Genomic DNA, 26,358 nt, shown 5'->3' with positions numbered 1-26,358 from the left:
TCCATGTGACAAGCACAGGCCTCCTCTGAGTGAGCCTGAGAGAACCCTCCAGTTCACTGCAGTCCTGGACATTTCCACAGCGGTTTCCCAAGAATCTGAGCCGCCCCCACCCTAACCCTCAGAAAGCATGAGATAATAAATGTCATGTTAAGTCACTAAGTTTTGGGGTAACTTGATATGCAATAGATTATTTGGTTTTTTTATTTTATTTTTTACAGAGACAGAGAGTCAGAGAGAGGGATAGATAGGGACAGACAGACAGGAACGGAGAGATGAGAAGCATCAATCATTAGTTTTTTGTTGCAATACCTTAGTTCATTGATTGCTTTCTCATATGTGCCTTGACCGTAGGGCTACAGCAGACCGAGTAACCCCTTGCTGGAGCCAGTGACCTTGGGTCCAAGCTGGTGAGCTTTGCTCAAACCAGATGAGCCCGCGCTCAAGCTGGCGACCTCGGGGTCTCGAACCTGGGTCCTCCGCATCCCAGTCCGATGCTTTATCCACTGTGCCACTGCCTAGTCAGGCAATACACAGATTATTAATGCAGGGCCATTCTAGGACTGACTGGTTCTGGAGCTCAGAGATATCACCAGAGACCCAGGCTCTGTCTGCTTAGGATTCTTCTCATCATATTGGTCTTTGTCCCCTGGCTGGACCCCTTGTGGTCACAAGCCAGCTGCAGCTTGTACTCCTTTGGGGGGGAGGGTGTCTGGTGCACACCCCCACAGATTGGCTGCAGAACACCTGTCCTCTGGCCTTCTGAAGACTGTGAAAGACTCCCAGCACCCCTCAAAGGACTGCTTCTTGTGCCCCACCATCCAGAGCTGGGGTCTGTGCCCCTTTCTGAAACTTCTGACTCTGGAGCTGGGGAGAGGTCCAGATGCCCCCAATGCCAGCAACTACACAGACTCAAAACCAAGACTCTTGTTGGTGAAGCGGCAGTGGCTATGTGGTGGACCCCAGGGGAACGCGGCAGCCGGACAAGCCAGGGCTGCACCACGGGCCCAGCACGCTGCCCCCTTCCTCGCCACCTGCTACTGCTGCCTGCCCCTTCACTTAGAGCAGTTAGTTCAGTGCTCCCCTCTCCACCCCCACCTAACTTGGGGGGTGATTTGCAGGCAGGACACTCGTTTCTAGTCTCTGTATCGCCATGAGAATGCAGTACCCAAAGCAATGCCCCATTTTTGCCCACTGAACAAATGGTGAAGAGATGAGGGGGTTCAGAGGAGAGACCCCCTCCTGGCAAGGAAGTCAAGGAACATCCCTAGAGAAATGACAAGAGCATTCATCCAAGCAGAACAAGAGGTGTGAGCAAAACCCTGGGGCACCAAGTCTCTGGAGTGGTGACAACCTGGGGGCCCAAGTGGGCTGGGGATCAGGGAGAGCAGGCAACGTTCATAATCTGTAGGACCCGAAGGAAGCCGTTAGGAGTGTGGTCAGTGGGGGTCAGGTCCTGCCTGAGGGCAGGGGGAAGGGACATTTACCTTCATCCTCCTGAAACCCTCGAACTGCACTGTGACGTGGGGGGGGGGGGTCCCACCTTAATGAGGTGGCTCCACTGAGGCTCAGACTTGAAATAACTCCCTGTCCCAGGGCCTGCGGCCGTCAAGTTTGGGGTCCAGAACTAGATGCCTCCAGAACCTCTCGTCCCACCACCCCAGGCTGCTTCCTGATACCTGCTGGCCAGAGGAGCCTGCACTCCTACCTGGCCAAAGGCGCATCTCGGCGCCCGGGCGTGGGAGATCACAGGGCCTGCGGGGTAAGGGTGCTACAGGGCGGGCTGATGCCATCTCGGGGCCCGTCACTCAGTTGTCCCTGCAGGCCGGGGCTGCTGCCTATCGGGCACCAGCTGTCTCCTGTGGTCCCTTCTCTGGGCATAGGCCCTGCTCAGGAGACAGCCTGCAAGCCGGGGTGAGCTGGCTCCTCTGCTGCTAACCACCCCGATGTGTTACGTGGGGCGCACCCATTGCCCAGCACCCCAGGGAAAAGATCGCCTCCTACTCCTTCAAAATCGCCCAGGCCTTTCCTGATTGCTCTCACCTACAGGGCAGCCTCCAGCCTGCCAGGAGGTCAGGCACCTCTGGGAGAGCGAGCGCCCCGGGGGTCCTCAAGTCACGAAGCATCCCCTGGCATCCCAGAGGGGTGCTGAGATGCGGTCGCCCCGTTGCTAGAACAGCAGCAGCGATGAGTACCCTAGGCCCCCACACCAGGGAGCTGAGGCCTAGCGGGGTCGAGATAACTCAACGTCAGGCCACCACCAACAGCTGCTGCCCAGGCAGGCCCTGCCCAGCCTCTCAGCGGGAGGAGCTCGCAGAGCGGTCAGGGGCCGGGGCTCCTGGACCAGGTTCTTTCCGCGTCCGCCGGTAGGGGCTTTGTAGGATCTTCCGCTAGAAGAAGGGCCTTGATGTGACCACTCGTCACATCAGGTACAAGTGGCCTGAGGATGCAAAAGCTGAGAAGCCCTGATAGGTGGCCCAGGAGCTGTCCCTAGCTGGCCCCTTCTCCCCCGCCGGACCCGCTGCTGAAGGCTGCAGCCACAGCGAAGCAGCTTGGACGGGCGGGTGGAGAATAAGCTCTGGCTGGCCGCCTTCCTTCCTGGGAACGGGGATGGCGACGCGCAGGTTCCCGCAGCAAGAGCGAATCAATCCTTGAGCAGGTGCCTAACCCACCGCCCTCACCGCCCGCAGCACTAGGACCGCACGGCCAGCGGGGCGCTGTCCAGCCCCAGGGCCCGCCGCGCGCGCCGGAAGAAGAGGTGCATTCTGGGAGGGAGCGCTGCCTGCTGGGATCTGTAGTCCACGGCGTGAGTCGGCCTCTCTGCTCCCTTCAGCCCCCCCGGAGTCCGCGAGTCCAAGCGGTGCCGACGCCCCGGCCCGACCTGCAGAGGCCCAAGGACAGGACGCCTGCCGGCTTCGTCGGGCATGAACTTCGACCGGAAATGTTCCGGGCCCGTTACGTCCGGGAGGAGAAGGGCATCCGGGGCCACGATAGGGCCTCGCGAGAGTCCTGCTTGGGAGCCACGCCCCCAAGAGGAGGGCTGGAAGCTGCTTGAGTGTGATTGGGTTTCTTTGTCACGTGATTTTAAGCAGCGCGCTCGGTTGGCTGCAGCCTGCGACCCCCTGCTGCGGTTACCCGGGCGACCGTGCGGCGGCGCTCGGCGGAGTCGGGGCTGTCTGGCTGGAGCGGGGGAGGGTCGGGCTGCACCGGAACGCCAGTGACCTCGGCCTCCCGCTGGGGCTGCGCTGCCCCTCGGCCGCGCTGGGCGCGGGGGCGCGCGGGCTGCACATGGGAGCCCGGGACCCCCCAAGATGCGGGCGCCGGCCAGGGAGCTGTTCCGGGATGCCGCCTTCCCGGCCTCGGACTCCTCGCTCTTCTCCAGCTTCTCCACGCCGCTGGCCCGGTTCCGGGAGGACATCACGTGGAGGCGGCCCCAGGTGAGCGGCCGGCGGGGGGTCTCGGGTCCGGTCTTGTTTGCACGTGGATTCCTGGCGGAGGGGGCGGGGTCAGCCCGGTCGGGGCGCGCGGTAGCCAGCAGATCTGCCCTGCTGGCCTCGGGCGCGAGTCCGCAGGCTCCTTCTGCAGGGTCGCCCCCACCTGGGCGAGCTCGGGTCCGAGAGGGCGCCGGCCCCTCCCCGATTCTGCTCGGAAGGGCGCCGGACAGGCTGGTGCATCAGGTCTGCATGGCTCTTGCGCCGCCTGTGCCCGGCTGCCCACGGTACCTACCCAGGACCCCTCGAGTTCTAGTGGAAGGAGGGCCCGGCTGCTCTGCCTACAAAAAAGCAGAGCCGCTGTGCCCTGCTCATGTCTCTCTTTTGGACTTTGTCCACTTGCATTTTCAGATGTAAGCGTTTTAAAGTGGCAGCTTAAAGGGGTGCTCTGGTCTAGTTTTCTGTTGACATCTTTGGAGATGGGTTATCGGGATCTATCTGCTGATAAGGCAGGCAGGGAGCAAGCAAGCCTGCCTCCCCCACCCCCTGGGGTGTGTGGATGCCAGAACGGTTCAGCGCTAGGGCAGCACTGCCAGGGCCTGTGTGGCCTGGGCGGGGGCCGGGCCACAGAATGAAGACATGCCTCAGAGGCCACAGCCGTGAAATTTGGGTGAAAATGGGTCTTAGTTGTAATGGGAGGCTATTAGACTTTTTTCTTTTTTTTTTTCTTTTTTCTTTTTTTTTGTAGAGAAGTGATTCAACTGAGTTTATGTTTAAAGAGTAAAGCTCACTCTTACCGCTGGGTGGGAAATGGATGGGGGGTGGGGGCAGAAATGCCATTGCATTGGTCCCAGAGAGGGATGAGGAAGCTTGTATTGTGTGACAACCCTCAGCTCTCTGACGGGTCTTAGTGACCCATCAGAAGTAGAGGGTGAAGCTAAGGGCAGAATCGAGAATGACATTTAGATTTCCAGCCTGACCACCCTGGTGGACATCCTGGGGGAAAGTGGGAGGTAGGAGTCCAGGGTTGGTTTGGCTCTCACGCATTAACTGGCGCTGTCAGTGGGCAGGTGGATGTGAGCGTTGAGAGCTCAGGACCGTGGAGGGTAGAGGCTTGATCCGGGAATGGGGACTGTCACTGGTGGCCTGGGCCTCGGAAAGGGTGTGTCAGGTAGAGGAGGACTCAGAACTGAGCCGGAAGGAGCCCTAGCATTTCCGAGTGGGGTGCCGGGACAGGTAGACTCCAGAAGCAGCAGGCAGTGAGTTGCAAGGACACCCAGGAGGCGCACACGGGAATCGTGGGAGCCACGAGGGGACGTGCTGGCTCAGGGGACAGCCCTCCACTGTCCTGATGCTGCAAAATGTTGGGGAAGATGAGGACACAGGCTTGCCTGTTGGGTTTGGTAACACGGCGTGACGTTGGTCAAGACAGTTTGGGGTATGAAACGACAGGAGCCTGTGTCTCCGAGAGGGAGGAAGTGGGGATGGCAGCTCTTTCCAGAAGGTTGTCAGTGGAGGGAAACCCAGGGGGGAAGTCGTGTTGAGGGGCCGTGTGTTCGAGGTGAGAGGTTCTGCCCGGTGCCTATACTGGAGGATCTGAGAGGTTCTGCCCGGTGCCTATACTGGAGGATCTGAGAGGTTCTGCCCGGTGCCTATACTGGAGGACCTGAGAGGTTCTGCCCGGTGCCTATACTGGAGGATCTGAGAGGTTCTGCCCGGTGCCTATACTGGAGGATCTGAGAGGTTCTGCCCGGTGCCTATACTGGAGGATCTGAGAGGTTCTGCCCGGTGCCTATACTGGAGGACCTGAGAGGTTCTGCCCGGTGCCTATACTGGAGGATCTGAGAGGTTCTGCCCGGTGCCTATACTGGAGGATCTGAGAGGTTCTGCCCGGTGCCTATACTGGAGGATCTGAGAGGTTCTGCCCGGTGCCTATACTGGAGGATCTGAGAGGTTCTGCCTGGTGCCTATACTGGAGGATCTGAGAGGTTCTGCCCGGTGCCTATACTGGAGGATCTGAGAGGTTCTGCCCGGTGCCTATACTGGAGGACCTGAGAGGTTCTGCCCGGTGCCTATACTGGAGGATCTGAGAGGTTCTGCCCGGTGCCTATACTGGAGGATCTGAGAGGTTCTGCCCGGTGCCTATACTGGAGGATCTGAGAGGTTCTGCCCGGTGCCTATACTGGAGGACCTGAGAGGTTCTGCCCGGTGCCTATACTGGAGGATCTGAGAGGTTCTGCCCGGTGCCTATACTGGAGGATCTGAGAGGTTCTGCCCGGTGCCTATACTGGAGGATCTGAGAGGTTCTGCCTGGTGCCTATACTGGAGGATCTGAGAGGTTCTGCCCGGTGCCTATACTGGAGGATCTGAGAGGTTCTGCCTGGTGCCTATACTGGAGGATCTGAGAGGTTCTGCCCGGTGCCTATACTGGAGGATCTGAGAGGTTCTGCCCGGTGCCTATACTGGAGGACCTGAGAGGTTCTGCCCGGTGCCTATACTGGAGGATCTGAGAGGTTCTGCCCGGTGCCTATACTGGAGGATCTGAGAGGTTCTGCCCGGTGCCTATACTGGAGGACCTGAGAGGTTCTGCCCGGTGCCTATACTGGAGGATCTGAGAGGTTCTGCCTGGTGCCTATACTGGAGGATCTGAGAGGTTCTGCCCGGTGCCTATACTGGAGGACCTGAGAGGTTCTGCCCGGTGCCTATACTGGAGGACCTGAGAGGTTCTGCCCGGTGCCTATACTGGAGGATCTGAGAGGTTCTGCCCGGTGCCTATACTGGAGGATCTGAGAGGTTCTGCCCGGTGCCTATACTGGAGGATCTGAGAGGTTCTGCCCGGTGCCTATACTGGAGGATCTGAGAGGTTCTGCCTGGTGCCTATACTGGAGGACCTGAGAGGTTCTGCCCGGTGCCTATACTGGAGGACCTGAGAGGTTCTGCCCGGTGCCTATACTGGAGGACCTGAGAGGTTCTGCCCGGTGCCTATACTGGAGGACCTGAGAGGTTCTGCCCGGTGCCTATACTGGAGGACCTGAGAGGTTCTGCCCGGTGCCTATACTGGAGGACCTGAGAGGTTCTGCCCGGTGCCTATACTGGAGGACCTGAGAGGTTCTGCCCGGTGCCTATACTGGAGGATCTGAGAGGTTCTGCCCGGTGCCTATACTGGAGGATCTGAGAGGTTCTGCCCGGTGCCTATACTGGAGGATCTGAGAGGTTCTGCCCGGTGCCTATACTGGAGGACCTGAGAGGTTCTGCCCGGTGCCTATACTGGAGGATCTGAGAGGTTCTGCCTGGTGCCTATACTGGAGGACCTGAGAGGTTCTGCCCGGTGCCTATACTGGAGGATCTGAGAGGTTCTGCCCGGTGCCTATACTGGAGGATCTGAGAGGTTCTGCCTGGTGCCTATACTGGAGGATCTGAGAGGTTCTGCCCGGTGCCTATACTGGAGGATCTGAGAGGTTCTGCCTGGTGCCTATACTGGAGGATCTGAGAGGTTCTGCCCGGTGCCTATACTGGAGGATCTGAGAGGTTCTGCCCGGTGCCTATACTGGAGGACCTGAGAGGTTCTGCCCGGTGCCTATACTGGAGGATCTGAGAGGTTCTGCCCGGTGCCTATACTGGAGGATCTGAGAGGTTCTGCCCGGTGCCTATACTGGAGGATCTGAGAGGTTCTGCCCGGTGCCTATACTGGAGGATCTGAGAGGTTCTGCCTGGTGCCTATACTGGAGGATCTGAGAGGTTCTGCCCGGTGCCTATACTGGAGGATCTGAGAGGTTCTGCCTGGTGCCTATACTGGAGGATCTGAGAGGTTCTGCCCGGTGCCTATACTGGAGGATCTGAGAGGTTCTGCCCGGTGCCTATACTGGAGGACCTGAGAGGTTCTGCCCGGTGCCTATACTGGAGGACCTGAGAGGTTCTGCCCGGTGCCTATACTGGAGGACCTGAGAGGTTCTGCCCGGTGCCTATACTGGAGGACCTGAGAGGTTCTGCCCGGTGCCTATACTGGAGGACCTGAGAGGTTCTGCCTGGTGCCTATACTGGAGGATCTGAGAGGTTCTGCCCGGTGCCTATACTGGAGGACCTGAGAGGTTCTGCCCGGTGCCTATACTGGAGGACCTGAGAGGTTCTGCCCGGTGCCTATACTGGAGGATCTGAGAGGTTCTGCCTGGTGCCTATACTGGAGGACCTGAGAGGTTCTGCCCGGTGCCTATACTGGAGGACCTGAGAGGTTCTGCCCGGTGCCTATACTGGAGGACCTGAGAGGTTCTGCCCGGTGCCTATACTGGAGGACCTGAGAGGTTCTGCCCGGTGCCTATACTGGAGGATCTGAGAGGTTCTGCCCGGTGCCTATACTGGAGGATCTGAGAGGTTCTGCCCGGTGCCTATACTGGAGGATCTGAGAGGTTCTGCCCGGTGCCTATACTGGAGGACCTGAGAGGTTCTGCCCGGTGCCTATACTGGAGGATCTGAGAGGTTCTGCCCGGTGCCTATACTGGAGGACCTGAGAGGTTCTGCCCGGTGCCTATACTGGAGGATCTGCCCTGGGGGGGGGGGCGCAGGAGGAATCCAGGCCCGAGGCAGGGGAGGGGCAGGGAAGGCGGCTCTGGACGAAGCAGGAGATGAGGACGTTTTGAGAAGGGAGAACAGGAGGCATCAGCTAGTGGGGGTGTGGGAAATGAGCCTTTTAGGGAAAACAGTAGGATTTTCAGCAGCATCACGGATCCATTCTAGGGTTGCCATTATGAATTTCAAGTGAAACCATTTTTTTAGATGAACATTTAACTGATGGCAGCACTTATCCAGAGCTGGGTGTTTTGCCAATTAAGGAAGGTGGACAGAGACAGGGACCCCATAATCTAAGCTAGGCAGGGTGATCTGAAGCTGGGGGGCGGGGCTGACAGATCCTGCCTGCGAGAAGCAGGAGGCTGTCCGGCAATGCGAGTGAGCAGAAAACCCTCCAGCCGTCATGCAGAGCCGTGTCCTTCGCTCTGCAGACTCGCTGTGAGGCATGCTGTCACTGGACCACTTCCTTTCTTTTAGGAGATCTGTGCGGCACCCCGGCTGTTCCCAGACAGCCCGCTGGAGGGGCAGGTGAAGCAGGGGCTGCTGGGGGACTGCTGGTTCCTGTGCGCCTGCGCCGCCCTGCAGAAGAGCCGGCGCCTCCTGGACCAGGTGTCTGTGCCCGCGGGGTCCTCCTCCGCCCGCCTTCCTGTCCGCCAGGCGCAGGGGTTCCCCTCCGCTCCGCCTTCCTGTCCGCCCGGCGCAGGGGTTCTCCTCCGCTCCTCCTTCCTGTCCTCCAGGCACGGGGCTCTCCTCCGCTCCGCCGTCCTGTCTGCCAGGCACAGGGGTTCTCCTCCGCCCGCCGTCCTGTCCGCCAGGCGCGGGGGTTCTCCTCCGCCCGCCGTCCTGTCTGCCAGGCACAGGGGTTCCCCTCCGCTCCGCCTTCCTGTCCGCCAGGCACGGGGGTCCTCCTCCGCTCCGCCGTCCTGTCTGCCAGGCACAGGAAGGAAGCGGGAGGCCAGGGGCTCTGCTGTGGCTGCTCAGCGGGGGGCCGTGGGGAGTGAGAGGTCGGCTGTTGGCCGCGGGCTTGGGGCCCAGACACTGTGTCCTTCTCTCCCACGGGGGCGCTGTGCGCCCTGCTCTGCTGTCTCCTGGGCCCTGGGCTCTCACTGTCAGAGCCCGGCATCTGAACCGAGAAGGCACACGTGCCCACCCGGGTAGGAAGGGGTTGGCCAAGCAAGCCTGTAGCCCCGGTTTGTAAGTGTCCCTAGCTGGTTGACTTCCTTAACAGGTTTGAAGACAAGTTGGCAAAAGATGATGAGAACGGTTTCTGATCTTCGGCAGACACCGCAGGCGCAGAAGGCCTGCTCAGACCCCCTCTCCGGAGCGTTCAGGGCCTCTGTCTGGCTCTTAGCTAAGTGTCAGCAGCAACATGCGTTGACAGTGGTGCCCTCATTCGGAGCTCCTGGGGCCCAGGCCCCATGCCAAGCACCCCACATCGCTGGCGTTCACTCTCACAAGCCTCCCCCGCTTTGACCTTCACCAGGGCAGGCACTGGAACCATCGCCCCTGTGTTTCTGGCCAGTGAGCGGTGGAGCCAGCACCAAACAAGTTGACTGGGTGCAAAGCCTGCACTGCCTCTGGGTCGGAACACCAGACCCGGCGGAACACGTGGGCCCCAGGCCCCCCCCCCCCCCGCAGAAGTCCTGAGCTCCAGGCTCCTTGGGGGGGGGGGTGCTGTGCCCACGGCGACCTGCCCTCTGCAGCCACTCTGTCGGAAACTGGGTCTCCTACTGACGTCAGAACAAAAGTCACAGTTGTTTTGGATTCGGGTCAGGGCTTATTTGGGACAGGAGGCAAATGCTGGACTTGAGACTTTGGGGGAGGCGGCACTTGGCTCCCTCGTGTGGCCCTGAAGTATTTTATTGAAAAGGGTGTGGGTTTTCTGTCCAGTGGCTGGTTTTCCACGAGCACTGACAGTAGGTGTGGAGTGAGGTCCGACCCTCTGCAGGCCACGGGGCACTGTGGGCTGGCACAGTGTGGTCACTCTCTGGCCGCGACTCTGGGAGGGCCCTGGGTGGCACAGTGTGGTCACTCTCTGGCCGCGACTCTGGGAGGGCCCTGTGTGGCACAGTGTGGTCACTCTCTGGCCGCGACTCTGGGAGGGCCCTGTGTGGCACAGTGTGGTCACTCTCTGGCCGCGACTCTGGGAGGGCCCTGCGTGGCTCTGGTCTCACGGTCTCCTCTTGCCTTTCCCTGTGCCCGGTAGGTCATTCCCCCCGGACAGCCGAGCTGGCTCGACCAGACGTACCGTGGCTCCTTCACCTGTCGAGTGTGGCGGTTTGGACGCTGGGTGGAGGTGACCATAGATGACCGTCTGCCTTGTCTTGCAGGGAGACTGTGCTTCTCCCGGTGCCAGAGAGAGGATGTGTTCTGGCTCCCGTTGCTGGAGAAGGTCTATGCCAAGTACGTGCACTGGGGGCGGGCAGGCTCTGGCTCCCGTTGCTGGAGAAGGTCTATGCCAAGTACGTGCACTGGGGGCGGGCAGGCTCTGGCTCCCGTTGCTGGAGAAGGTCTATGCCAAGTACGTGCACTGGGGGCGGGCAGGCTCTGGCTCCCGTTGCTGGAGAAGGTCTATGCCAAGTACGTGCACTGGAGGCGGGCAGGCTCTGGCTCCCGTTGCTGGAGAAGGTCTATGCCAAGTACGTGCACTGGAGGCGGGCAGGCTCTGGCTCCCGTTGCTGGAGAAGGTCTATGCCAAGTACGTGCACTGGGGGCGGGCAGGCTCTGGCTCCCGTTGCTGGAGAAGGTCTATGCCAAGTACGTGCACTGGGGGCGGGCAGGCTCTGGCTCCCGTTGCTGGAGAAGGTCTATGCCAAGTACGTGCACTGGAGGCGGGCAGGCTCTGGCTCCCGTTGCTGGAGAAGGTCTATGCCAAGTACGTGCACTGGAGGCGGGCAGGCTCTGGCTCCCGTTGCTGGAGAAGGTCTATGCCAAGTACGTGCACTGGAGGCGGGCAGGCTCTGGCTCCCGTTGCTGGAGAAGGTCTATGCCAAGTACGTGCACTGGGGGCGGGCAGGCTCTGGCTCCCGTTGCTGGAGAAGGTTATGCCAAGTACGTGCACTGGAGGCGGGCAGGCTGGGCCGCCACCACCAGCTGCCCCTGGGGAGCGCGTGTCCAGTCTCCCTGAGCTGCAGCACTTGTCATCCCAAAGTGTCTGGTGGCCAGTCCTGGGTGACGCTGACCCGTCCAGAGACAGACTCTGAGACTTGGCCTGCAGGTGTCCTTGTTTCAGTCGGGCACGAGGGAGGGTGTGTGTTTCCTTCACTTCTCTTTCCTCAAACCCAGCAGCGAGGGTGTGCCCACCCCTGGGGTCAGGCAGCCTCGGCCTGTTGCTGGGGAGGAGCTAGGTGCCAGCCTTGTTTGTGGTCCACACAGATGGACACTCTCACGCACAGTCTGAACCGAGGCCGTTCCCGCTGAGCATGCATTTCTCATCCTGCTGACAGATGAGCTGACAGGCAGCCCTCTGCACAGAGGAAGTGGGGGACCTCAGTGCTGACCTCAGTGCTGACCTCAGTGCTGGCCTCCGTGCTGACCTCAGTGCTGGTCTCAGTGCTGACCTCAGTGCTGGTCTCAGTGCTGGTCTCAGTGCTGGTCTCAGTGCTGACCTCCGTGCTGACCTCCGTGCTGACCTCCGTGCTGACCTCAGTGCTGGCCTCCGTGCTGGTCTCAGTGCTGGTCTCAGTGCTGACCTCAGTGCTGACCTCAGTGCTGACCTCCGTGCTGACCTCCGTGCTGGTCTCAGTGCTGGTCTCAGTGCTGGCCTCAGTGCTGGCCTCAGTGCTGACCTCAGTGCTAGTCTCAGTGCTGGTCTCAGTGCTGACCTCCGTGCTGGTCTCAATGCTGGTCTCAGTGCTGACCTCAGTGCTGGCCTCAGTGCTGGCCTCAGTGCTGGTCTCAGTGCTGACCTCAGTGCTAGTCTCAGTGCTGGTCTCAGTGCTGACCTCCGTGCTGGTCTCAATGCTGGTCTCAGTGCTGACCTCAGTGCTGACCTCAGTGCTGACCTCAGTGCTGACCTCCGTGCTGGTCTCAGTGCTGGTCTCAGTGCTGGTCTCAGTGCTGACCTCCGTGCTGACCTCCGTGCTGACCTCAGTGCTGACCTCCGTGCTGACCTCAGTGCTGGTCTCAGTGCTGACCTCCGTGCTGGTCTCAGTGCTGGTCTCAGTGCTGACCTCAGTGCTGACCTCAGTGCTGACCTCCGTGCTGACCTCAGTGCTGACCTCCGTGCTGACCTCAGTGCTGACCTCCGTGCTGACCTCCGTGCTGACCTCAGTGCTGACCTCCGTGCTGACCTCAGTGCTGACCTCAGTGCTGGTCTCAGTGCTGACCTCAGTGCTGACCTCCGTGCTGGTCTCAGTGCTGGTCTCAGTGCTGACCTCAGTGCTGGTCTCAGTGCTGGTCTCAGTGCTGATCTCCGTGCTGACCTCAATGCTGGTCTCAGTGCTGACCTCAGTGCTGACCTCCGTGCTGGTCTCAGTGCTGGTCTCAGTGCTGACCTCAGTGCTGGTCTCAGTCTGGTCTCAGTGCTGACCTCCGTGCTGACCTCAGTGCTGACCTCCGTGCTGACCTCAGTGCTGGTCTCAGTGCTGACCTCCGTGCTGACCTCCGTGCTGGTCTCCGTGCTGGTCTCAGTGCTGGTCTCAGTGCTGACCTCAGTGCTGACCTCAGTGCTGGTCTCAGTGCTGACCTCAGTGCTGACCTCAGTGCTGGTCTCAGTGCTGACCTCAGTGCTGACCTCCGTGCTGGTCTCAGTGCTGGTCTCAGTGCTGGTCTCAGTGCTGACCTCCGTGCTGACCTCAGTGCTGGCCTCAGTGCTGACCTCAGTGCTGGTCTCAGTGCTGACCTCAGTGCTGACCTCCGTGCTGGTCTCAGTGCTGGTCTCAGTGCTGGTCTCAGTGCTGACCTCAGTGCTGGTCTCAGTGCTGACCTCAGTGCTGACCTCAGTGCTGGTCTCAGTGCTGGTCTCAGTGCTGGTCTCAGTGCTGACCTCAGTGCTGGTCTCAGTGCTGACCTCAGTGCTGACCTCCGTGCTGGTCTCAGTGCTGGTCTCAGTGCTGGTCTCAGTGCTGGTCTCAGTGCTGACCTCCGTGCTGGTCTCAGTGCTGACCTCAGTGCTGGTCTCAGTGCTGACCTCAGTGCTGGTCTCCGTGCTGACCTCAGTGCTGACCTCCGTGCTGACCTCAGTGCTGGTCTCAGTGCTGACCTCCGTGCTGACCTCCGTGCTGGTCTCCGTGCTGGTCTCAGTGCTGGTCTCAGTGCTGACCTCAGTGCTGACCTCAGTGCTGGTCTCAGTGCTGACCTCAGTGCTGACCTCAGTGCTGGTCTCAGTGCTGACCTCAGTGCTGACCTCCGTGCTGGTCTCAGTGCTGGTCTCAGTGCTGGTCTCAGTGCTGGTCTCAGTGCTGGTCTCAGTGCTGGTCTCAGTGCTGACCTCAGTGCTGACCTCCGTGCTGACCTCAGTGCTGGCCTCAGTGCTGGTCTCAGTGCTGGTCTCAGTGCTGGTCTCAGTGCTGACCTCAGTGCTGACCTTAGTGCTGACCTCCGTGCTGGTCTCAGTGCTGGTCTCAGTGCTGGTCTCAGTGCTGGTCTCAGTGCTGACCTCAGTGCTGGTCTCAGTGCTGACCTCAGTGCTGACCTCCGTGCTGGTCTCAGTGCTGGTCTCAGTGCTGGTCTCAGTGCTGACCTCAGTGCTGACCTCAGTGCTGACCTCCGTGCTGGTCTCAGTGCTGGTCTCAGTGCTGGTCTCAGTGCTGGTCTCAGTGCTGACCTCCGTGCTGGTCTCAGTGCTGGTCTCAGTGCTGGTCTCAGTGCTGACCTCAGTGCTGACCTCAGTGCTGGTCTCAGTGCTGACCTCAGTGCTGACCTCAGTGCTGGCCTCAGTGCTGACCTCAGTGCTGGTCTCAGTGCTGACCTCAGTGCTGACCTCCGTGCTGGTCTCAGTGCTGGTCTCAGTGCTGACCTCAGTGCTGGTCTCAGTGCTGACCTCAGTGCTGGTCTCAGTGCTGGTCTCAGTGCTGATCTCCGTGCTGGTCTCAGTGCTGGTCTCAGTGCTGGTCTCAGTGCTGACCTCAGTGCTGACCTCAGTGCTGACCTCCGTGCTGACCTCCGTGCTGGTCTCAGTGCTGACCTCAGTGCTGACCTCCGTGCTGACCTCCGTGCTGGTCTCAGTGCTGGTCTCAGTGCTGGTCTCAGTGCTGACCTCCGTGCTGACCTCAGTGCTGGTCTCAGTGCTGGTCTCAGTGCTGGTCTCAGTGCTGACCTCCGTGCTGACTTCCGTGCTGGTCTCAGTGCTGGTCTCAGTGCTGACCTCCGTGCTGACCTCAGTGCTGGTCTCAGTGCTGATCTCCGTGCTGGTCTCAGTGCTGGTCTCAGTGCTGACCTCCGTGCTGACCTCCGTGCTGACCTCAGTGCTGGTCTCAGTGCTGACCTCAGTGCTGACCTCAGTGCTGACCTCAGTGCTGACCTCAGTGCTGGTCTCAGTGCTGACCTCCGTGCTGACCTCCGTGCTGGTCTCAGTGCTGGTCTCAGTGCTGACCTCCGTGCTGACCTCCGTGCTGGTCTCAGTGCTGACGTCCGTGCTGACCTCAGTGCTGGTCTCAGTGCTGACCTCAGTGCTGGTCTCAGTGCTGGTCTCAGTGCTGACCTCAGTGCTGACCTCAGTGCTGGTCTCAGTGCTGACCTCCGTGCTGGTCTCAGTGCTGGTCTCAGTGCTGACCTCCGTGCTGACCTCAGTGCTGGTCTCAGTGCTGATCTCCGTGCTGGTCTCAGTGCTGGTCTCAGTGCTGGTCTCAGTGCTGACCTCAGTGCTGACCTCCGTGCTGGTCTCAGTGCTGGTCTCAGTGCTGACCTCAGTGCTGACCTCCGTGCTGACCTCAGTGCTGGTCTCAGTGCTGACCTCAGTGCTGGTCTCAGTGCTGGTCTCAGTGCTGGTCTCAGTGCTGACGTCCGTGCTGACCTCCGTGCTGACCTCAGTGCTGACCTCAGTGCTGACCTCAGTGCTGGTCTCAGTGCTGGTCTCAGTGCTGACCTCCGTGCTGGTCTCAGTGCTGGTCTCAGTGCTGACCTCCGTGCTGACCTCCGTGCTGACCTCAGTGCTGACCTCAGTGCTGACCTCAGTGCTGGTCTCAGTGCTGACCTCCGTGCTGACCTCCGTGCTGGTCTCAGTGCTGGTCTCAGTGCTGACCTCCGTGCTGACCTCCGTGCTGGTCTCAGTGCTGACGTCCGTGCTGACCTCAGTGCTGGTCTCAGTGCTGACCTCAGTGCTGGTCTCAGTGCTGGTCTCAGTGCTGACCTCAGTGCTGACCTCAGTGCTGGTCTCAGTGCTGACCTCCGTGCTGACCTCGGTGCTGGTCTCAGTGCTGGTCTCAGTGCTGGTCTCAGTGCTGGTCTCAGTGCTGACCTCCGTGCTGACCTCAGTGCTGGTCTCAGTGCTGGTCTCAGTGCTGGTCTCAGTGCTGACCTCCGTGCTGACCTCCGTGCTGGTCTCAGTGCTGACGTCCTTGCTGACCTCAGTGCTGGTCTCAGTGCTGGTCTCAGTGCTGACCTCCGTGCTGGTCTCAGTGCTGACCTCCGTGCTGACCTCCGTGCTGGTCTCAGTGCTGACGTCCGTGCTGACCTCAGTGCTGGTCTCAGTGCTGGTCTCAGTGCTGACCTCAGTGCTGACCTCAGTGCTGGTCTCAGTGCTGACCTCAGTGCTGACCTCCGTGCTGACCTCCGTGCTGACCTCAGTGCTGACCTCAGTGCTGGCCTCAGTGCTGGTCTCAGTGCTGACCTCAGTGCTGACCTCCGTGCTCACCTCAGTGCTGACCTCAGTGCTGGTCTCAGTGCTGACCTCAGTGCTGACCTCCGTGCTCACCTCAGTGCTGACCTCAGTGCTGGTCTCAGTGCTGACCTCAGTGCTGACCTCAGTGCTGACCTCCGTGCTGACCTCCGTGCTGGTCTCAGTGCTGACCTCAGTGCTGGTCTCAGTGCTGACCTCCGTGCTGACCTCCGTGCTGGTCTCAGTGCTGGTCTCAGTGCTGGTCTCAGTGCTGACCTCAGTGCTGACCTCAGTGCTGGTCTCAGTGCTGGTCTCAGTGCTGGTCTCAGTGCTGGTCTCAGTGCTGACCTCAGTGCTGACCTCCGTGCTGACCTCAGTGCTGGTCTCAGTGCTGGTCTCAGTGCTGACCTCCGTGCTGACCTCAGTGCTGACCTCAGTGCTGGCCTCCGTGCTGGTCTCAGTGCTGGTCTCAGTGCTGGTCTCAGTGCTGGTCTCAGTGCTGACCTCAGTGCTGGTCTCAGTGCTGGTCTCAGTGCTGACCTCAGTGCTGGTCTCAGTGCTGGTCTCAGTGCTGGTCTCAGTGCTGACCTCAGTGCTGACCTCCGTGCTGACCTCAGTGCTGGTCTCAGTGCTGGTCTCAGTGCTGACCTCCGTGCTGACCTCAGTGCTGACCTCAGTGCTGGTCTCAGTGCTGGTCTCAGTGCTGACCTCAGTGCTGACCTCAGTGCTGGTCTCAGTGCTGGTCTCAGTGCTGACCTCAGTGCTGACCTCAGTGCTGGTCTCAGTGCTGGTCTCAGTGCTGACCTCAGTGCTGACCTCAGTGCTGGTCTCAGTGCTGGTCTCAGTGCTGACCTCCGTGCTGACCTCGGTGCTGGTCTCAGTGCTGGTCTCAGTGCTGACCTCAGTGCTGGTCTCCGTGCTGACCTCAGTGCTGGTCTCAGTGCTGGTCTCAGTGCTGGTCTCAGTGCTGACGTCCGTGCTGACCTCAGTGCTGGTCTCAGTGCTGACCTCAGTGCTGGTCTCAGTGCTGACCTCAGTGCTGGTCTCAGTGCTGGTCTCAGTGCTGACCTCAGTGCTGACCTCCGTGCTGACCTCAGTGCTGGCCTCAGTGCTGACCTCCGTGCTGACCTCAGTGCTGGTCTCAGTGCTGACCTCAGTGCTGGTCTCAGTGCTGACCTCAGTGCTGACCTCAGTGCTGGTCTCAGTGCTGGTCTCAGTGCTGACCTCAGTGCTGACCTCCGTGCTGGTCTCAGTGCTGACCTCCGTGCTGACCTCAGTGCTGGTCTCAGTGCTGGTCTCAGTGCTGGTCTCAGTGCTGGTCTCAGTGCTGACCTCCGTGCTGACCTCAGTGCTGGTCTCAGTGCTGGTCTCAGTGCTGGTCTCAGTGCTGGTCTCAGTGCTGACCTCAGTGCTGGTCTCAGTGCTGACCTCAGTGCTGGTCTCAGTGCTGGTCTCAGTGCTGACCTCAGTGCTGACCTCCGTGCTGACCTCAGTGCTGGCCTCAGTGCTGACCTCCGTGCTGACCTCAGTGCTGGTCTCAGTGCTGGTCTCAGTGCTGGTCTCAGTGCTGACGTCCGTGCTGACCTCAGTGCTGGTCTCAGTGCTGACCTCAGTGCTGGTCTCAGTGCTGACCTCAGTGCTGGTCTCAGTGCTGACCTCAGTGCTGGTCTCAGTGCTGACCTCAGTGCTGGTCTCAGTGCTGACCTCAGTGCTGGTCTCAGTGCTGACCTCAGTGCTGACCTCCGTGCTGACCTCAGTGCTGGCCTCAGTGCTGACCTCCGTGCTGACCTCAGTGCTGGTCTCAGTGCTGACCTCAGTGCTGGTCTCAGTGCTGACCTCAGTGCTGACCTCAGTGCTGGTCTCAGTGCTGGTCTCAGTGCTGACCTCAGTGCTGGTCTCAGTGCTGACCTCCGTGCTGACCTCAGTGCTGGTCTCAGTGCTGACCTCAGTGCTGGTCTCAGTGCTGGTCTCAGTGCTGACCTCAGTGCTGACCTCCGTGCTGACCTCAGTGCTGGCCTCAGTGCTGGTCTCAGTGCTGACCTCAGTGCTGGTCTCAGTGCTGACCTCAGTGCTGGTCTCAGTGCTGGTCTCAGTGCTGGTCTCAGTGCTGACCTCAGTGCTGACCTCCGTGCTGACCTCAGTGCTGGCCTCAGTGCTGGTCTCAGTGCTGACCTCAGTGCTGGTCTCAGTGCTGACCTCAGTGCTGGTCTCAGTGCTGGTCTCAGTGCTGACCTCAGTGCTGGTCTCAGTGCTGACCTCAGTGCTGGTCTCAGTGCTGATCTCAGTGCTGACCTCAGTGCTGGTCTCAGTGCTGACCTCAGTGCTGACCTCAGTGCTGGTCTCAGTGCTGGTCTCAGTGCTGACCTCAGTGCTGGTCTCAGTGCTGACCTCAGTGCTGGTCTCAGTGCTGGTCTCAGTGCTGGTCTCAGTGCTGACCTCAGTGCTGACCTCAGTGCTGGTCTCAGTGCTGGTCTCAGTGCTGGTCTCAGTGCTGACCTCAGTGCTGGTCTCAGTGCTGACCTCAGTGCTGGTCTCAGTGCTGACCTCCGTGCTGGTCTCAGTGCTGGTCTCAGTGCTGACCTCAGTGCTGGTCTCAGTGCTGGTCTCAGTGCTGACGTCCGTGCTGGCTGGGCCTGTGGGTGGGACTTCGTCAGACGGAGGACTGGGTGTCCCAGCCTCTGCCCACCCTGCCTCTCGCTGTGCCCACACTGAAGTCAGGACAGTGTTTGCACGTGGGCAGAGGCGACAGGGCTTTGCTGGACCCTGCGTGACAGCCTGTGAAGGCACGGTTGTGTCGGGCAGTGGTGAGGACAGGCAGCAGGAGAGAGAGGGACTGAGTGGGGCAGGGTGGCCTGGGGCACCATAGACCGTGGGGACAGGAGATGCAGGGTGCTGCGCCCCACACCGCAGGCTCACGCCTGTGCCCGCCTCCCAGGGTCCATGGTTCCTACGAGCACCTGTGGGCAGGGCAGGTGGCAGACGCCCTGGTGGACCTCACCGGCGGCCTGGCGGAAAGGTGGAACCTGAAGGACTTGGCACGCGGCAGCGGCCCCCAGGACGGGCCCGGCGGCTCGGAGCCCAGGACCTGCCGGCACCTGCTCAGCCTCAAGGAGCGCTGTCTGATCAGCTGCTCCGTGTTCAGCCCCAGAGCAGGTGAGGCGGCGGCTGCACGGGGCGGCACACACGCGCCCCGACTCCTGTCGGCATCCCTGTCAGGACAGAGTAGAGGGCGGGACAGCTGTCCGTCCCAGCAGGTGTCCCGGCTGTGGGCCGTGTGACCGTGTCCTGCTGCCTGCCCTCCCCCAGGGGAGGGGTCCCTGCTCCCTGGGCCAGGACATCCCCCAGGGCGGGGCAGGAGCCTGTGTAGGGGCCTTGGCCTGGAGGTGGCTTAGGAAGCACGTGAGGACACCTCTGTCCTGCAAAGTCAACACCCAGTGCCCGCGTCAGTGACGTCTGCACTCAGTAAGGAGAGGTCGTTGAAAGAAGTGAAACCCTCACACGCAGCTGCTGGTTGTCTTCCTGCAGTTTCTGTTCTCCCTGAACGCGCTCTGCGGGCTGCATTCTGCACCCTTCTCTACCTGCCGTAGCCCTGTCAGCTCCCTGTCACTAGTGGGTCTGCCGTCCCTTCCTGCAGCCTCCCCTTAATGTTGCAAGTTTGAGGCTTTTCAGATTTTACACTGTTATAAAAAACATTTTTATGTATAACAATTTCCTATTTAGGATTATTCTTACAATGGAGCTTTGGGTCAAAGACGGTGAACGTTGAAATAAACTGACCCGTGTTGACAATTCTGCTGCCCCAGTGTGTGTGTGACAGTGGGCACAGGCCTGGCACAGGCTCCTCCCCTCAGGATGGGGTAGACATGGGGCTGCTACAGGTCACCTGGAGCCACGGAAGTGGCCTGGGGCTGGGGATGTGGGCAGGACACCGAGCGTGGCAGCTACAGTCTCGTTCTGAGTAAAGCTCTTAGAGACAGACGGTCAGGAGTTCCTCCCCCTGCTGTGGACCACCAGCCCGTGCCCCGGGAGGTGCCAGCCTGTCTGGATCCTCCTGTCCGCGTCCAGTCTCTGGGCAGGGGAGGCGTTTCTCCTCGGGCCTCCAGCCCTCCTGCTGCCCGACCGTCCCTGGTGGTCAGAGGCTGTTGACCACAGTAGCACGTTTGAGACCTGGCCCTGCGCCAGGCGTCCTGCACAGCCACTTGGCCAGCAGCGTCCCTCGTCCATCCAGGCAGGGACCAAGGACCTGGGAAGAGAATGAGCTGCCAGGCCTGGTCCAGCCAAACCAGAGTCCAGACCCGGGTCCCTCTCTAGGGCTTGGTGCTGGCTAAGGCCGCTGCTGAGCTAAGTGTCCGCAGCAGTCAGGAGAGGAGGCCCCGGTGGCCTGTGGGATCCGGCTGCTTGTGGGGCCACGCTGGGCGGGGGGGACCAGCCCCCAGGGAAGGAGACACCTGCTGCCTGCTCAGTTTGGGGGTTCCTGTGACGGAGCCGTTCCTCACCCAGGTGCCAGGGAGCTGGGGGAGTTTCACGCCTTCATCGTCTCGGACCTGCAGGAGCTCCGAGGCCTGTCTGGTCAGAGCTTCCTGCTGCTGCGCGTCCTGAACCCCTGGGGCCGGCGGTGCTGGCAGGGGCCCTGGAGAGAGGGGTGAGTGTGTGGGGCAGGGGCCCTGGAGAGAGGGGTGAGTGTGGGGGGCAGGGGCCCTGGAGAGAGGGGTGAGTGTGGGGGGCAGGGGCCCTGGAGAGAGGGGTGAGTGTGTGGGGCAGGGGCCCTGGAGAGAGGGGTGAGTGTGGGGGGCAGGGGCCCTGGAGAGAGGGGTGAGTGTGTGGGGCAGGGGCCCTGGAGAGAGGGGTGAGTGGGGGGCAGGGGCCCTGGAGAGAGGGGTGAGTGGGGGGCAGGGGCCCTGGAGAGAGGGGTGAGTGGGGGGCAGGGGCCCTGGAGAGAGGGGTGAGTGGGGGGCAGGGGCCCTGGAGAGAGGGGTGAGTGGGGGGCAGGGGCCCTGGAGAGAGGGGTGAGTGGGGGGCAGGGGCACCCCCCCACCGAGCGTCAGCGCCACAGTGTGGGTGCCTGGCCCCAGGGCCGCAGGCTGTGCCGTGGTGCTTTCTGTGCTCAGAGAGGCAAGTGCCCGATTGGTCCCCAGCAAGGTCCATGTGACCCCAAGACCACGTCTTCTGTGCTTAGCCCTGTGGTCTCAAGAGGCTGGCTTAGCGCTTGGCGCTGAGGGTGCCAAGCAGCACGAACGCCCGGCTCGGCTGAGGGACGGGGACCGACGGGCGGCCTGCGCCGTGTCCTCATCTCGGCCTCGAGACCCGTGCGATGAGCCGTTCCCTCAGGTGGCCGCGTGCTGAGCGAACCCCACACTCGGTCTGAGCAGCTCCGCCCAGGGCTGTGGGCAGGTGTCCTTCTGTCACGGCCAGGCCACGGGGCGGGAGGAGAGGTGACGGCCGAGGAAGGTCCAGCCCAGACCAATCCGGGTGTGGGGAGAGGGCTGTGGAGCCGGGAGCCAAGGGGCTGGCAGGGACACGGCCCTCGGGACACCCCGTCTCCACGGCCCCCTTTCCCTCTGCATGGTCAGTGATGTCACTCAGAGGAGAGACCTCTGCTGACCTGAACTTCCTTCCAGGGGCGAAGGGTGGAGCCAGGTGGACCCAGCAGACGTGTCGGAGCTGCTGTCCCAGCTCCGGGAAGGGGAGTTCTGGGTGGAGGAGGAGGAGTTTCTCCGTGAGTTTGACGAGGTCACCATTGGCTTCCCGTTCACGGAGGCAGGCCACCTGCAGAGCCTCTACTCAGGTAACCGGCACCATCCAGGCTGACCCTGTGCCTGCGTCCCCTGCCATGGGCCCCAGCGTGACTCCCGCCTGGGTCCGCGGGGCCCTGGGGGTGGTGCGTGAGGCTGGAGCCCAACGCCTGGTGTGCTCAACGCCTGGTGCACTCTCCCCCTAGAGACGGTGCTGAGCCACACGCAGGCGCTGCCTGGGGCCTGGGTCCGCGGGCAGTCTGCAGGAGGCTGCCGGAACAACAGCGGCTTCCCCAGCAACCCCAAGTTCTGGCTGCGGGTCTGGGAACCGAGCGAGGTGTACGTGGCCGTCCTGCAGAGGCCCAGGGTGCGCACGGCGGGCCGGGCCTGCCGGGGCCGGGCACCAGCGGGGGCCGACCGTGCTGCGTGGAGCCCGGCAAGCGGCCCAGGCAGGGACTACCCGGCTGTGGGTCTGCATCTCTGGAAGGTACTCTGCTGACCAGCTTCCCGCTGGTGGGGTCTGGGGCCCAGGGCGGGAGGCCCGTGGGGGGTCTGAGTTCCAGGAGCAGTGCTGCCGGAATATACGTGACTGACACGCCCCCCGGCCACCTGGGGCCACATGCCTGCTGGCGCTCCCGCGGGCCCAGCACTGCCCTGGGTCTGCGGGACGGGCACCCGCCTGGCCCAGGGTCTGCGGGACGGGCCCCCGCCTGGCCCAGGGTCTGCGGGACGGGCCCCCGCCTGGCCCAGGGTCTGCGGGACGGGCCCCCGCCTGGCCCTGGGTCTGCGGGACGGGCACCCGCCTGGCCCAGGGTCTGCGGGACGGGCCCCCGCCTGGCCCTGGGTCTGCGGGACGGGCACCCGCCTGGCCCAGGGTCTGCGGGACGGGCCCCCGCCTGGCCCTGGGTCTGCGGGACGGGCACCCGCCTGGCCCAGGGTCTGCGGGCCACGGGAGACCAGGGCTGAAGCCCCTGTCAGACCGGCCGTGGGACGGGCCCGCAGGCTCCTGGCCGCTGCTCTTCCCTGGGAGCCCAGCACGGCCACCTCACCCTCCCTGCGCCCTCTGTCTCCTCCCTGCCACACGAGGTTGGGTGGGGACAGCTGATCCTGTGGGGTTTTCTACGGAGCGTGTGGCACCCAAGGGGCATGCCCGTCCTGCTCTCCGGGGGTGGGAATGTGGCCGGCTCGCTCGCACTGCCATTTTGCTGCCCGCTCGCCTACCCTTCAGTCTGGGTGTCTTGCCGAGGTCTGACAGCTCACGTCACAGTGTTCCCTGTCCCTTTGTGGGTGTGACTTACATGGCATCCCTTTCCTCCTGCAGAGGAGTTGCTGGCACACTTTCTGTCCCGCAGCCCAGGTGGCCAGGGTCCTGGGCACAGCCCTGTCCCATCTGTGTTCCTTCCGGAACAGCCTGCAGGCTCGCATGGGGGCGGGGCTGCGTGCAAGCCCAGGGTGGGGGCATCTCCAGCCGGCCCTCGGGAGGGAGGCTGGTCCTGGCAGGCGTTAGCTTGTCTGAGGAGTGGCCCTGAGGCTGGGTCTCGGCTCCCACACAAGCCCCCTCTCTGCAGGTGGAGAAGCAGAGGGTCAGCCTGCCCAGAGTCCTGTCCACACCGCCCGTGGCCGGCACCGTGTGCCATGCTTATGACCGTGAGGTCCATGTGCACTGTGAGCTTGTCCCCGGCTACTACCTGGCCGTCCCCAGCACCTTCCTGAAGGACGTGCCGGGACAGTTTCTGCTCCGGGTCTTCTCCAGCGGGAGAGTCTCCCTCAGGTGAGGGCCCTGCAGGGCCAGCCGTGGCCAGCGGGGGCCGGGCCGTCCCCTCCGGGTCCTGTGTCTGCTGCCTGGACCAGGGTGGGCCAGACCTGCCTCCAGCCCCTCTCCTGTGCTGGTCTCTCCTGGGCAGCGCCATCAAGACGGTGGCCCAGAGCCCCGGCCCCGGGGAGGCCCCGTCGGCGGGCGAGTGGGAGACGGTGCAGCTGCGAGGCTCCTGGAGGACCGGCCGGACGGCGGGGGGCAGCAGGAACTTCGCCTCCTACCCCAGCAACCCCTGCTTCCCCTTCTCAGTGCCCGAGGGCGTGGGCCCCCGCTGTGTCCGCATCAGCCTGCACCAGCACTGCCAGGACGGCGACAGCTGCCTCCCCATCGGCTTCCACGTCTTCCAGGCAAGCGCCTGCCTGAGTGAGCTCCAGGCCGGGTTCCGTGGCCGGGGCAGGGCCAGGGTGGGGCGGGGCCGGGGCTGGGCGGGGCCGGGGAGGTCGGGCTGGCCAGTCACCTGCCCCACTCGGGTCTCGGTTTCACCGGGGGTCTGCTCAGTAGCCTCTCATCCACTTGCTCTGGCTCAGAACCCAGGGTGAGCTCAGTTCTCCCTAAGACAGTGCCTCCCTCCCAGGGGGCCCAGTGACGTCCCCAGGGAGCCATCAGTCATACACCAGCAGCGCCCCAAAGCTCTGTAACCGCAGCCTCTGCCCGTGCCTGTCACACTGAGGCCGCTGCTGGGGAGTGGGGGCCCCTGGGGGCCAGGAAGAGGTGATGAGAGGGCGAGGGCCTGTGGGGGGAGCAGGAACAGCACGCCTGCTGAGACCATCTGCGGACTGCTGCCCAGGCTGCTGCTGGGAGCTTCAGACCAGAAGGAAAACGCAGAGTCGGGGGGGGGGGTGGGAGCCCGCGAGGCCCCCAGTCCCCCGGCCAGGGAGCCGTCAGGGCCGCAGTGGGCTCGGCTGTGCGTGCGGCTCCTGAACCCAGCTAGGTCCAAGGGACGAGGCTGCTTCCAGGAACTCGGGCTGGAAGCCTGTTGTCCCCCCTTCTGCCTGGGATGGTGTGGGCCCCAGGGAGCCCTGCAGCAGGGGGCGCTGCCCTCCATGGGCCGGGCCTGGCCGGGCAAAGGCCAGTGAGACTGAGCACCACCCAGAGCTCCTACCGGTCCATCTGCTCTTTCCCGCCATGCGGACAAGAGGCTTACCAGACCTGTAGCTGGGGGAGGGGGGAGGTCAGAGGTTGCAGGCTCGGATCCCACAGCCAGTGTGGCCTCCAACCCACATGCCTGTGCTCCTGGGGCCCCAGTTCCCGATGGGCAAGGTGAAGTGGCCAGTACCCCAGGCCGCTAGCCCGGAGCCCTGTCCCAGGCTCTGTGCGGGGAAGGGGCGCAGTAGCCTGGAGTTTAGGTGATTTGTGGGGAGGGTAGACTTTTCTGTTTGAGACGGTCTGTACCCTTGGGGGACGGGCAGAACTGCCAAGTGCCCTCCCCCACCCCCTGAGAGCAAAGACACCAGTGGCCGTCAGTGACTCCGGCCGGGCCTGCCCAGGGGCAGTTCTGGTGGCTCCCCCAGGTCTGGGCACCTGACACCGGACAGGGCCTCCTGGCGGGGGGCCGGGCCTCGGAGAGTGGTGAGCCAGCTGGGGGGGGGCGTGTGCGTGGTTGTGGGGACCAGGCACCAAGCCCCGGGGGGGCCACGCAGACCGGCCGAGGCTGCTGCAGGCCTGGGAGGAGAGTGGCCCCCTACGGGGACTGAGGACGACCGGGCAGTTCTGCCTGCCCCGTGGACGGGCCTCCCCAGCTGAGCCCGTGCCTCCCCAGGTCCCGGCAGACGGCGGGGGTCAGGGTGCACCCTCCCTGCTGCTGCAGAAGCCCCTGCTGAGCTGTGTGCCGCATTGCTACGCCCAGGAGGTGAGCCGCCTCTGCCACCTGTCCGCGGGGACCTACAGGGTCGTGCCGTCCACCTACCTGCCCGACACGGAGGGGGCCTTCACGGTGACCATAGCAACCAGGATAGACAGGTGGGCTGGGGGGGCCCGTGGTCCCCAGTGTCCCGGTGCCCACCCTCGCCCTGTTCTCCCACCCACCCTGCTGTTAGTGTCCTGGCGGAGCCTGGGGCCCGCACAGCCCCTGGGACTCCTTGCCTGTGCACCTGGGGGGAGGTAGCCTGAGGGGGGGGGGAGATGGGTGCGGGGGGTGGCCTGGGTGTGGGGGGGAGATGGGTGCAGGGGGCTGACCCGGGTGCTGTGTCCCACAGACGCTCCATCCACAGCCAGGAGATGCTGGGGCAGCTCCTCCAGGAGGTAGGCGGGGCCTGGGGGTGGCCTGTGCCCTAGGCCTCTGTTTCTCCACCCTCCCGGCAGCCCCGCTGGGCGGGGCCGGGCCCTGGGACACGAGGAGCTCTTGTGTGTCCCCCTGAGAGGCCGTGGCAGAGCCGAGGACAGGCCCTGGCGGCTGCCCGCACCTCACCGCCTCTCCTTTCTCAGGCCTCCTTCATGGCGGTGATGGGAACCTAACTGGATGACCCTGCGTGCCAGCTTGGTGACTGGGTCCTCGGGGGCTCCCATGGGCCCCCGGCTTCCTCACACGGTGCCACCTGCCTCAGCGCTGCACCCGCCGTCCTGAGCTGGGCGCTGCGTGTGCCTGGGGCTCCAGGTGCCGATCCCGTCGGGGAGAGAGGCGGCCCGGGTCGAGCAGGTGCTGCGAGGCGGGCACCCCGTCCCCGAGCTGTGACAGCAGCCCGTGGAGACCCGTCTCCGCCCTGGGCTCCAGGGGCCTCAGCGCTGGCAGACAGACAGCACAGCCATTTGCAGCGTTTCTTGGATGTAGCTTTGTGAATAAACCTGAGTTCTGAGCAGTGTGCAGTATTGTTTCAGGAGGGCCTGGCCTCTGGGGGGTGGTTCCGGGGGGTGGGGTGGCGAGGAGACAGGGTTCAGGGTTCAGGGAGAGGAGATGGGGGGGTGGCGAGCTCACGGGACAGGCCCAGGGCAGGTGCAGGAGGGCGTGGCAGGAAACACTGCTGCCCGCCATCTCCCCACCTGGGAGCCTTGTCACCCTGCAGCCGAGCGGTGCCGGTGTGGGAAGCAGGCGGGCACCAGAGAACCCGAGCCTGGTGTCCCGTG

At 62.8% G+C, this 26,358-nt stretch overlaps 1 protein-coding gene across 1 annotated transcript; it reads left to right on the top strand.

Moving 5' to 3' along the window:
- The first annotated feature begins 3,147 nt into the window (after positions 1–3,147).
- CAPN10 (calpain 10) lies at positions 3,148–26,093 on the top strand. Its single transcript, XM_066344852.1, has 12 exons — positions 3,148–3,434; positions 8,469–8,600; positions 10,198–10,394; positions 18,686–18,903; positions 20,251–20,392; positions 21,369–21,535; positions 21,689–21,969; positions 23,051–23,253; positions 23,387–23,645; positions 25,058–25,257; positions 25,494–25,539; positions 25,723–26,093. Exons 1-12 carry the CDS (start codon positions 3,309–3,311, stop codon positions 25,750–25,752), a joined length of 2,001 nt encoding a protein of 666 aa, XP_066200949.1. The 5' UTR covers positions 3,148–3,308; the 3' UTR covers positions 25,753–26,093.
- Positions 26,094–26,358: the final 265 nt, after the last annotated feature.

Source organism: Saccopteryx leptura, chromosome 7 (assembly GCF_036850995.1).
Source record: "Saccopteryx leptura isolate mSacLep1 chromosome 7, mSacLep1_pri_phased_curated, whole genome shotgun sequence".
Taxonomy (NCBI): domain Eukaryota; kingdom Metazoa; phylum Chordata; class Mammalia; order Chiroptera; family Emballonuridae; genus Saccopteryx; species Saccopteryx leptura.
This window is presented reverse-complemented; position numbering and strand designations above follow the sequence as displayed.

What these genes read in the sequence shown, in the direction of transcription:
- CAPN10 (XM_066344852.1), top strand. Translation starts at nt 3,309, where the DNA reads ATGCGGGCGCCGGCCAGGGAGCTGTTCCGGGATGCCGCCTTCCCGGCC. An exon ending in CTGGAGAAGGTCTATGCCAA is followed by an intron (nt 10,395 to 18,685) that starts GTACGTGCACTG and finishes CCCGCCTCCCAG; the next exon opens with GGTCCATGGTTCCTACGAGC. An exon ending in CCTGCAGAGCCTCTACTCAG is followed by an intron (nt 21,536 to 21,688) that starts GTAACCGGCACC and finishes CTCTCCCCCTAG; the next exon opens with AGACGGTGCTGAGCCACACG.